Genomic DNA, 12,679 nt, shown 5'->3' on the forward strand with positions numbered 1-12,679 from the left:
GTGGAGGGACATTGTAGGGAATCCTCCCATATGGAAGACTCATATGCAGCTATGACCATAAGAGCTCAGAATGACAAAGTAAGTGATTTTGCCTGGAGTGGAGCTAGATAAACCCATCTGAGCTCCCGGCACAAGTAACTCATTCTTTTTGGTGAGAAACACTGCAGGCTTTCTAAGCAAGTCTTTATGCAAAGGTGGAAGAACTTACTAGAAAGACAGCTATCTGAATTGATTATAAAACATTTTAAGGAAGAATGCAGTTAAACACTGACTACTGTTGGATAAGGATCTAAGTCCTCAGTAGAAAGATGATTTGGGAAGGAACCATTTTGTGGAACAGAATGTGGTGAGAAGAATATGGTCAGTTAATGTAGATGTTATAAGAAACGGGAGGGAGTTCTCAATGAAATGGGCCATTAGAATGGAATATGTTAGTGAAGACTCTCACTGCATTGAAGAAAATCAACTTTGTGGTTGGGGTCTCAAGATTAATCAGGTTCATTTTCAAGGACTCAAGCCTATCTAAAATGTTATACTAGAATGTTTTAGAAAAAGAGCAAAAAGGTATTAAGCATGTCCTTATATTTTTATATGGTTGTTTTAAAAAAGAATTGAGCCTAATGAATAAGATATAAGAGAGATGCCCTCTGTTTGTGGCATTTTGCAATTCCAAATATATCTGGGCTATCATAATGGAATATGTCATAAGTTGTTAGGGTCATGGACTTCATGCTGGTAGAAGAGTATCTAGTTGTTCATCTTAAGAGCACAGGATTTCCTCTAAGCACCTCCTACTATTTGTAAACAGTGAAAAAGAAAGTTAAAAGATAAAGAGGCAAACTAGAAAAGACAAAATAAAGTACTTGAGAAAGAAGTTTAAAATGTTCGATTAAAGCAACATAAAATGCAGTATATCATAAAGTAAAATTAACAAGATAAAAGTTTAAAAATCCAAAGACTAAAATTTATTTAACAGCTAAAATATAATAAAAAGCAAATGTCCAAATATACTAATGGGGGGGGGGGGGGGACTGAGTGACAGGTGGCAAACACTAAAGTCAACAGCAACCCCCACCCAAAGCAATCAGAGCTCCTTAGCCGAAACCCTAGGAGTGCTTAGCCTTCCCTAAATATTTGAGATTCTCTGCAATTGAAATTTTTTGCAAGGCAACCTTGGACAGTGAACTTCTAGGGGGAAAAGGGGAAGAACAAGTCCCTTGGCTGGTCCCTTCCACACCAGCAACCCTGGCACACAGGTCAGCCTGTAGGCAGCTCTGAGTCACCTAGCCTGTGCCCACATGTCTCACACCAAGCAGATGCCTTGTCAACCCCAACTCAACCCATAATTTTTTCACTTTCCTCTTCTATGTAGAAAAAGAGAGAAGAGGAAGAGGAGGGAAGGGAATTCTGATTTACTCAGAACAAACCTATAATTTCAATGATAAATTATGAATAGACTTTAAGTTCTCTGAATGTCATTGGCCAGAATATTTATAAGCCACAATAATTTAATCTATATCGTTACCTTAAGTGGTTATTATAAAACAAAACATTCCCTTAGTGTATGATCTATGCTAGATTTTTAGGAAAGGATGAGCAAATAACCTTGTAAGAGATCCAGACACCTAATTCTTTCTTTTAAAACATATATTTCAAAGTCAATATGCTGATCCTTTACATGTATAAGCAAACTTCCCACAGATGAGGATGCTCATGCTCAAAGAGTGTGTGTGCTTTAGCTCAATAAGTCACAGTCCTAGCACCAGAGCAGAGCAGCCTGGTTAGAGAGCCCGTGCTGGGGACTGGCCAGAAGGCATCTTACTCTCCTCACAGAGATCTCCTGCTAGCCCAAGGCTGCCCTGGCCTCTTGGAGGCAACTCCAATTTTAAATTTTAAATCTTCTAATAATATTAGAACCCAGTCCTAGGGATGACTACAGGGTTGACCAATTTTTTTAAGGTGAATGTTTAAAACGAAAATGAAAGAAAGAGAAAGTATAGTAGAATGTTCTCCTGAAAAAGCCTAACTCATTTTTAATATTTAATATATTCTAGAAAAAAAATGACTCATCTCACAGTCAAGAATTATCATTGAAAACCTAAAAACCATTGAAGCCATTGAGTTGTATGTGTTGAATTAAGATCTGCCAGAAATAATACTGGAGAGATGTCCAGTTAGCTAATCTGTCATCTGATCACAGTAGCACCACACAGATATTAGCCACTTTTGCTCTATGCACAGCCTGGCACTGTGATGCAACACAAAAGAATTAAATAAACAAGACATTACAAAACAGATGCAAAAAGCATGCTTTCAATGTCATTATACCATAGCACACTCTTATGAGTGCCCAACCATGGGGCAAATACTTGGCTATTCATGCCAAATTCTAAGACACCACAATTATTTACACACAGCATTTCCATGACCTGGGAAGGGAAACAAATGAGGACGTCTCGCAGTCAGAGCCCCACTCCCTGGATGCATAAGTATCTCCTCTGATCTGCTGGAAGGGATAACAGACCTTCTACCCTCCCACAATTTACTTAGGTGCTATAAGTAGGTAGAGGAGCTCTGGTAGCATAGCGGCTAAAGCACTTGACTGCTAACCAGAAGGCTGGCGGTTCAAACCCACCAGCCACTCCTCGGAAGGAAGATTGGGCAATCCTACTTCCGTAGTGATACTGCCTCGGAAACCCAAGGAAGGGTCGCTATGAGTCGGGGCCGACTCGACGGCACATAACAACAACAACATCAAGTACGTAGAGAATGACGGAGACCAGATGGTAAGTCCTAAAAGAAGAAGGTATCACCACTCACCCTAATAGGAAAAGTTGAAAGCCCATGAAATTACATTATTCCTATAGGAGCCAAGGCTACATATAGAAGTATATTCTTTTAAATAATATTTTATTGTGGTCTTGGTGAAGGTTTACACAGGAGTTTAGGTTCCCCTTCAACAATTTCTACACAAATTGTTCAGTGACATATAGAAGTATATTCAAAGGGAAAATTCATGGATGTTGTCTTTCCTTACTGTATACTCTCTACTTCTCTATTTTAAGGAGCTTTGGTGGCATAGCGGTTAAAGCATTTGTCTGCTAACTAAAAGGTTAGCAGTTCAAACCCGCCAGCTGCTCTGTGGGAGAAAGATGAGGCAGTGTGCTTCTGTAAAGATTTACAACCTTGGAAACCCTATAGGGTCATTCTATTCTCCCCTATAGGGTCACTATGAGTTGGAATTGACTTGACAGCAGTGGATTTGGGTTTTTGTTCTTTTCCCCCCTATTTAAAACTTTAAAGTTAAGCAATGGAGACTTCAATATAAAGGTGGCTGAAGCAAGAGCTAGGATTTCAGACAACTAATTCTCTGTGGGACAGCCTTTACACAAGCATACAATGACTGAAAGGGGCCTCTGCTAGGCAGAAGATGACTAATATCATGTGACTAATACACTTTGCCATTTATAAGACCTTCAGACTTTTCAGGAGCGTTTTCTCATACATACTCTTTCATTTCCCAGTTGTAATTTAAAAATCACCCTAGGATTCCTTCTGCTGTTTACTGAAGGTGAAGGCCTTAACATCACAACCATATCTGCTATGGTGATACATGCTCTACAATTCACTTAAGAAAGACTTCAAAGAAATGTTTTCTCCAGAAAAATCCCCTTCTAACCTCCTACTGCTGTGCATAGCCTCCTCACCTCTCAAGTTTCATATGATGGGTGGCAATGGAAGTTGAAAGTGAGTTCAACATCACCCTCTTCTCCATGAACCTAAGTGGCAGCAGGCTACTGCTTCAGAATCCACTGCAGTGCACTAGCCTGGCAGAATGGGAATTTCCAGCAGGCCCCTTCACCTAGCACAAACATGTGTCTGAACTTGTTTTGAAGGTCAATGTTGTTACTCTCACTCCTTCCTCAATGAGTAGAAACTGAACCACATATTTTCAAAGATATCCGGATCTCTCTTAACAATGGGATTACAGCTCTCTCCCTCCTTGCTTATTCAGCTAATTTAAGAGAAGATAGAGGAAGGCTCACATTTGGCCTCTCACCGGCAATGGAAAGACCTTGGGTGGTTATACTGAAAGAAAGAATGACTAAGGTCTAAAAAGCCTGCACAACCCCCTTCTGTAAAAAGGAGGTGAACTCTGGTGAGAGAGATGATCAGGACAAGGGTGCCAGGGCCCATCCCTTAGTTGTAGCTTGTACTTGATGAACCAGAGACTAGGTAGCAACAGACGAGTAGGGAAAGCCAGACAACACTCCTCCATGTCACAGGCACTAAGCATGGACTGTCCTCCTTGTCCCTCTCCAACACAGAAAGTGCTCAGAAATCCATTTCACACCCTACGTTTAAGAAATCTATACTCTTCTCTGCAAATACGTGGTGTAAAACACTTAACTGAGGCTCTCAAATGGTCCAACATCTTGGGTCAAGACTAACTCATAGCAAGTGAGTAAATAAAGAAGAAGAAAAGTTATGAGTTTAACTTATTTTATTACCCACGTATCTGATGCAAAGATAAATGAATGCCTGAGGTGTTGTACATATTGGCAAAAGTGGTTTAGTAGTTTGTGTTTGTGTTTAATCTCTGAGAAATTTTAAACATACAAGAGCACATCATAAAATATGTTCTAAGTTACCAAAATATGTCACTTTTGACTTTGCTGGCTGAATAGAAAACATTATCTGAAAAGCTAAGTTTTCCAGAAGAAAGTTGCTACAGACTTGTTAACTGTTACTGCTAATAATAATAGTGTAGTTTACAAAAAATGTACTTTACCACTTTTGTACTTATTTTTTTAGAAAAAGGAAAGTAAGAGCTGTCTGTACATTTTTTGGTTTAAAGTAAAATGACATTTTCACTCTTAATTGAAAAACAGCATCGTAGTTGCCTATTAAATTTCATATATATTGGCAGGTGGAGAATAGAGCAAAGAACGGAAATGTGCTCCTAGATCGTGCAGTGTGAGCAACTCTCCAGTGCTTCATTTAACTGAAGCTTCAGTAGTCAAGTCACAATCTCTGGCCAAGTTCCCTTCTTTATGCACATTCAAAGAATCTTTATATAGCTAAATGGACCACTAAATCCTCAAAAAACACTCAGAGAAAGCACTTCCTCCAAATTCTCTCTCATTTCACAAGGCCAAGCACATAACAGTAAATGCATTGAAAAGAAGAATGCAGATCCTCCTACTTCAGCACCATGAATCCCTCCATATGCAAAATGGCAGTCTCTCCAGTCCCCAAATATCTTACTTTTTATTTGCAATATTAACCGCCAATATTTGAAAGCAGTAAGAACACCTGGTGAGAGCACTGGGTTGGGGTGGGGGAGAGAGAAGAAAAATACACATTTAACATAAAGAGGGAAAGGGAAAAAAAGAGTCCCAGTCAAAAAAAAGAGGAATGTGAACATGATGATCTTAAACATTTCTTTTTGAGGTCTTAAGTACCTTTTTTGTTTGTTTGTTTCAATACCACTCTATATACCAGCTCCTGGGCAGATTCTGTTAGGTTCTTCCTGAAGAGGACCAAGACATGTGTTGTTCTGATTGTCAAAAAGTCCAACTAGCTGAGAATGGCCACAAATTCAAGCCTCCACCATATACCTAGGGAAACCTGGTCAGGTGATATGATGGTGAGATGGGCATCACAAAAGCATACAAGAAAAGTCTGACCCACTCTCCAACAGACACTCTTTATGTGACTTTATTAAGGAGAATGTGTGGATGACACAGAACAAGCTCTTTCCTTGCCAAGATTCATTGCAGGGTCAGCCAGACCTGCAGCTAGCCACTCCTTTACCACATACTCAAGGGATTCCCATTCTGTAGAACCTCACCAACGATATGGAATAAGGTCTATAAAGGAAAAATGTGAGTATCTCTGAACTAAAATTTTCATTTTACTTGTTTATTCCCTCTATTTTAACCCTCTCTAGGAAAACTATTTTCATAAAAACACATTCATCAAGTGAACTTACTCAAGAATGGAAATAACTGGTATCATATAACCTTTTACATAACAAAATTGCCACTGCCTGTATTCCAGTGCTTAAGAGCAAACCACTATGGCAATTCAACACTAGTACTAACATAACCCAAACCCCCTATTACCTTCATCACTGCATATTCAATTTACATAATTGTTTTGTTATGCTATTCAGAATTTACATTTAGTTGTATGCATTCTACTTATCCTTGCTTTAGGGATGCTATTTCCTTTCTAAACACAGCAGAACAAGACAACAATTCAGCATATTCAATTCCTTTGACCAAGAGAAACACTGTGGTTCAATAGAATAATGGTTTGGTTTGTAAATTTACTTAAAATCTTGATTCAGTTACCATATTATGAGCCCACCATAACCATCTGCAGCACTGACCATTAATAAAGGAAAAGATTCTCAGGAACAGTTTCAACACTTTTAAATCAGCAAAACTTTACAAGTGGTAAAGTCACCAGCGTTGACAGAGGTATTGCAAACACTTCAGCTGCCCACTCAAAGTCACTGGTCACATGAAGGGAGCTTCCTTTTCACCTGAGCATGTCCAGACTCAACACCAGCATTTCAATCAATCATTTCCACATCACTGGGAAACAACTACCACTTAGAGAAGCCATTGACCAAGACCAGCAGGCAAAAGCAGTGGAGGAAAAAAAAAAAGTACTAGGCCTCTTTCCTGAGAGAAAACAGGCACTCTTTTCCCCTTTCCATAAGCAGTGACTCTAGTGCAAATCCTTGCTCAGGTCCAGCTATGCTGGACACTTCACCTGCACAGGAGACTCAAGAGTGCAGGAGGGACAGTTGGCAGCAGGCACATGAGGTGAGCAGTGACTGCTTCTTTATTGGATAAACACAGGGTGGATACCTAAACCCAGGAGGTGTGGGAGGTGCCCAAAACTAACTAGATCGCAATGCCCCAAATCCCAAACAGTTGTTTAAGATTGTTAAGGAACTTTGAACAATTTTCATTGTTCAACTTGACAATTTAATATCTGCCCCCAAAGTATCCTACCAACAAACAAACAAAGTATTCTACCAACAAACAAACAAACAAATACAAACTGCCATTGACTCAGATCTGACTCACAGTGACCCCTCCTTGGGTTTCCAAGACGATATCACTAAGGAAGTAGATTGCCAAAACCTTTCTTCCAAGGAGTGGCTGGTGGGTTTGAACCACCAGCTTTCTGGTTAGCAGTCAAATGTCTTAGGCACTATGTCACCAGAGCTCCCAAAGTATCCTATAGAATTAAGGATATGCAAAATGCATTTTTAAAGATAGTAGCTAGTCTGATGTAGAATCAGAGCATGAAAGAATATGCTTGGAAATTTATGACAAGATCTAAGATATATAAAGATAGATATTCTTTCTATCAGATTTTACCATTAGGTAACCACTCCAAAAAATTAAGATAGAAATTGAAGTTAAAATTACTGTGTGATATATTTTCTGAGCCCCAGAAAGCTTCTCTAGAAAACAGACTCCTACATTTTAAATTAGATGAAAAAAGTTACATTTTTTTTTTTTAGATTTTGCTTCAATCTCCTTCTCCTTGGGAGAAATGTGCATATACTTTCCCTCCTATCAAAAGCACAAGAGGCAATTATATATTCAAAAACCACCTGATTAGTCAGACTGAAATTTTAACCATGTGTTCCTTGCTCACCATCATACCCCTAACACTTAACACAGTACCTAGACATGGTAAGCACTGAATGAAGTATTTCTGAAATTAATAAAAACAGAGTTTATAATGGGCTGTGAGTTCATAAGAATGTTCATAAGGGGAAAAAATACTGATTTTCAACTAAAAGACCACATCCTGAGGCATCAAAGAATGCTCAAAAGTAAATGCAAGTAGTAAGTCATCTGTAAGATTGTGATAATTGAACATAATTCAGTTATTTTGTCAACATAAAAGGTACTGATGGCAAAAATTTTTATTGGGGGTTGCTTTAATATTTTCAGCAGGAAGCTGAAAAATCAAAGCTTGCCCCTTCAGCATGCTTTGTAACAGACAGCATCTTTCTGGTCACAGTATTCATGTCCTCTATTTGTATACCTGCACATGCACACACAGGACAGTCTAGAAGTGAAAGATTTAGATACAGTGATCTTAAAAAGTTCAAGTCAAGCACATCAACTGCAAAATTGAATGTGGGCATGTGTGTGTGCATGTGTGGGCACATGGGGGGAGGGGATGGAGCATGTTTTCTAATAGAGTTTGCAAACAGGTTCAGATTAACCAAGTCTGACCATATTTCCATCTGGAAACTATATTTTCTAACATAAGCCATATTCTGAAAAATAGATTCAGATGTTTGGAACTGGTTCAGAACAGTTGTAAGAAATGTTCAATACAAATGAAAAAATTAGTCATCAATGTCTTCTCCTCTTGGCTTTTCTTACTGAGTAAATATGACTTCTGGGGGGTCAGAGTGTTGGTGGGGAAGAATGGAGGGGAAGTATGAGTGAAGGAAGGCCATTTCCTAGAACCTAAAGTGCATGCTACTCTTGAACACCTATCAAATGGGTAACTGCTATTTGATTTCTCTCATGTTGCCCACTAGGATTTCACCTCTGTCCCTGGAAGGTTTACTCCGCCAAGTGGAGATAATTAATTCTCTCATTTCAACTTCTGGAAAACAGGGCTGAAATGCTTTCCTCTATCATCCTTCCTTCCCAGCTAAACATTATCACTGAAAATGAGGTTGCTGGTCCATGTTTACAAATAATTAACTTGGTTCTATGGTTAAATGATTAATTTTCACAAGAATACAAGAAAATGTTTTGAAACAGTAAATATTTTTTTTCCCAGTAAGAGCTCTAAAATCTATCACCCAAATCAACAGTTCATAACAACTGAGTCCTAAATTCAAAATGCATACAAACCTTAACTTTCTTGTTTGGACATTACAGGAAAAAACTCAACAATGACAACAAAAATCAAATTGCCTCTTCCTCCTCCTGTTGCATAGCCTAGAAGTGTTTGGTGCACTTTTGATTCTGCCCACAGCCTACCTTGACTTTTTGCTGGATTTGGGTTTTGGCGTGGCAGTTTTTGCTTTCTTTTCCTTTGGCTCTTTGGGCATCTTAGGGGTTTTCGGGGTCTTGGGTTCCTTGGGCTCTTTTTTCTCCTTGGGTTCTTTCAGTTCCTTCGGATCTTTTTTTACCTTCGGCCTTTTCTTTTTCTTTTTTTCTTCTTGGGACCCATCTAGTGAGTTTCTGTTTAGTTCTTGGTTATCAACCCCACCAGGGAAATCATCTTTACCAAAACTTTTACTGGGATCCTCTGCAACAATGTGGTTGTTTTTCTTTTTCTTCTTCTTTTGCTGTGGCTGCTGTTCTACTGACGACAGGTAATCTTCACTCTTCCCTAGCTGAGCATTCGGTCCACTAACCTGAGTCATATCCGGCACTGGTTTCTCTAGAAAGGGCTCCGATGGAGAATGCTGAGAGACACAAATAGGAATTGAAATTAGTTTATCATTCTTCATGGTGAAGAAGAAAGGAACTGAAAGTTAGTGGCTGATGTTTCTAAAACTTATTCTATTCTCAAGTAGCAAATATTTCACCAGCTAGACAGTTGTGGAATCTATCATTTTTTCACATCCCAAAATATAATTATATTTTTAAAAAGTAATTTAATAACACACCTTCTCCTCACTTACTATCTTATTCCGACATTTAGCATTTACAATAGTAAAAAAAAAAATCTACTACCTAACTATTTTGCACATTACTGACACATATCTGGCAGTAACAAAGGCCACGGTGCAAGGCAAGAATAACTCTCACTGTGATGTTTAATGTTATGTGTCAACTTGGCTGGGCCATGATTCTCAGTGGTTTGCCAGTTACATAACGATATCATTTGGCAGTTATGTAATGATATAATTTGGCAGTTATGTAATGGTCTAGCCATACCCCACTTTGTGATGTGATGTGGTCATCCTCCATTTTTGCATAATGCTGATTTTCCCATAACAACCTGATCTTTGGAACCTAACCATGCCAATAAGTGAGAAGTGAGTCTACAGTAAAGATTTCAGTTCAGGATCCTTCTGCATATACAGTACTGCATTGTCAGTGATGACAAGCACTGATCTATGGGCAGACATGGGTGGACAGGCTGGAAAAAAAAATTTTCAGTTCAGGAAGAAACAAATTCTCATAAACTGATAATGTTGTCCATGTTCTAACCAGCCTATATAGAAAAGGGTGAGTAACAAAGCTGCTGCAAAAGAAAAACCACAAAGAATAAGTGTAAGTGGAGTTCTTTTCCCCATGAGGGAACACAGATTCAAATTAAAGGTAAGTAGTTTAGCCATTTCAAAAAGAGTAAGTGTAATTAACATTGCAAGATTCTGATACTGTGAACAGCTGAAATTAAAAAATAAACACAACACATAAATCTTCTACAGTCTAGGTCATTTCTATGTTCTCCATTAAACCATCAAATTAAAAGTACATATCCAAGCATAATGACTTTGGATTGGTTAAATTTCTTGTACTGTATGAAATGTGGACAATGCTTTTCTTAACTTTTCTAAGTTTTCCATTTAGAAATTTCACTGAGAGAAAGAAAACTTGAATTGTCAGATTTGACATGCACTGCAGGAGCTCCTTGGCATTTACTAGGAATATATCCAGAGATTGCCTTAAACACATTAGAGAATACCATTAATGAGAATGGGGTTCTGGAGGATCAGCTGAGATGAGAGGGATTCCTGCACATGGCAGCCTCAACAGCTCATGATCCAAACTAAAAATTTTGACTTCTAATGGACCTTTAAATTCCACCAAAAAATTAGGAAACCAAATGTTAAATATGCAAATGTTATTCATTTCTGCCTTTTTCACATGATCCCCCTGATAATTAATAGTAACTGGAATACAAACAGCAACAACAACAATAATGGCTGATGTTTATTGAACACTCTTACTATGTGCCAGGCATGGGCCAAGCATTTTACACCCATTATACTCTGGTAGCACAGTGGCTGAGTGCTCAGCTGCAACCAAATGTCAATGGTTCAAACCCACCAGCTGCTCTGTGGGAGAAAAATGAGGCAGACTGCTTCTGTAACGATTTCAGCTTTGGAAACCCTCTGGGACAGTTCTGTTCTGTCCTACAGAATTGCTTGAGTCAGAATCAACTTGACATCAACGGGTTTTTAGTGGGTTTTTTTTTAATATACCATTCAATCCCTACAACAGCCCTTAGAGCTAGCTGCAATTGTTTTTCTAATTTTACACTTGAGGACACTGACACTCTGGGATGAAGTAACCTGCCCAGGGAGGTACAGATGGTAAGTAACAGAACTGAGATCAACATCAAGCAGATGGCTCCAGAGTCTGTGCACCTGAGCACATCATCTATGAAAGGAAAGCAGGCCAGATAGCCCAGGTCCATATTCACCAAGGCCATGTCTTAGGGCAGTTGCTGTCAAGTTGACTCTGACTCATGGCCACCTCATGTGTGTCAGAGCAGAACTGTGCTTCATATAGTTTACAATGGCTGACTTTTCATCAAGTCTTTCTTCCAAGTCACCTCGAGGGACACAAATCTTCAACCTTTCAGTTAGCAGCCGAGCATATTAACCATTTATACCAGCCAGAGACTCCATCAGAAAAGTAGGAAGTGAGTATGTGATGCCAGATACTGAACTAGATGCTTTCATGTGTTAATTCACCTGAATCTCATTTAAAAAAAAAAAAAAAAGGGGGGGATACTATTTGCCCTAATTTTTCAGAAAGAAGAAAAATCAAGGAGGCACTGTGGCCAGCCAAGGCCACCCAGTAGCGATGGAGCTGAGATTCAAGTCAAGCTTCCTAAATCCAGGGGCATTTGACTATTTCTATTGCCTGAAATCACATACATGGGCTGTATTAGGAAAGGCTCCATAGCGTTCATTTGATTCCAAAGTGGCCAGTGACCAATAAAACCATTAAAAAAAAAAGCACTGTATAAAAAGAAAAGTGGTTATATGGTTCCCACAGAACTCTGTCATGGTTACCAAAAAGATCTACAGTCAGTTGTCTATCTACATGAGCATAACTGAAAGAGCCCAGAAGTACAAATCAAGAAATGAAAATTCTCATCCTGGCTCTGTCATTAGTATCTGGGGAAAACACTTCCCCCATCTGAGATTCAGTTTCTTCATCTGCAAAATGAAGAATTTAAATTAGATAATTTCTAAGGTCTCTTACAAAATCCTAGGATATTAACAAAGCTTAAAATACATATTGCCTTTTCTAGTCATACCTGAAAGGGAATGAACCTGAAGAAAAGCGAGGATTGGGTGTGGGAAGAACCAAACCAGCACAAACCACTGCCATCGAGATGATCCCAATTCACAGCAACTCTACAGGACAGAGCGGGACTGTCTCACGAGGTTTCCAAGTCTGTAAATCTTTATGGAATCAAACTGACTTATCTTTCTCCCACAGAGCACTGGTGGAGTCATATCACTGGCTTTTTGGTCAGCAGCTGAGTGCTTTAACCTACACCACCAGAGCTCCTTGGAGGTAGAAGGCACAGCCATAAATGTGCACGAGTACATTCCTGTACAGGAAAAACACAGCTAACCATCATCCCCACCTCTGTATTTCTCTCATAAATATTCTTAGTAATGATAAACTAAAACCCAGGCACT

At 39.0% G+C, this 12,679-nt stretch overlaps 1 protein-coding gene across 1 annotated transcript in view; it reads right to left on the reverse strand.

Moving 5' to 3' along the window:
• CHD7 (chromodomain helicase DNA binding protein 7) overlaps positions 1-12,679 on the reverse strand; it is a 171,813-nt gene that overhangs the window by 91,763 nt on the left and 67,371 nt on the right. The window contains exon 2 of the mRNA XM_007939476.2: positions 9,042-9,472. Coding sequence (XP_007937667.1) covers positions 9,042-9,472 — 431 coding nt within the window. The remainder of the gene's footprint in view (positions 1-9,041; positions 9,473-12,679) is intronic.

Source organism: Orycteropus afer, unplaced genomic scaffold (assembly GCF_000298275.1).
Source record: "Orycteropus afer afer isolate SDZICR_OR568_19922 unplaced genomic scaffold, OryAfe1.0 scaffold00060, whole genome shotgun sequence".
Lineage (NCBI taxonomy): Eukaryota > Metazoa > Chordata > Mammalia > Tubulidentata > Orycteropodidae > Orycteropus > Orycteropus afer.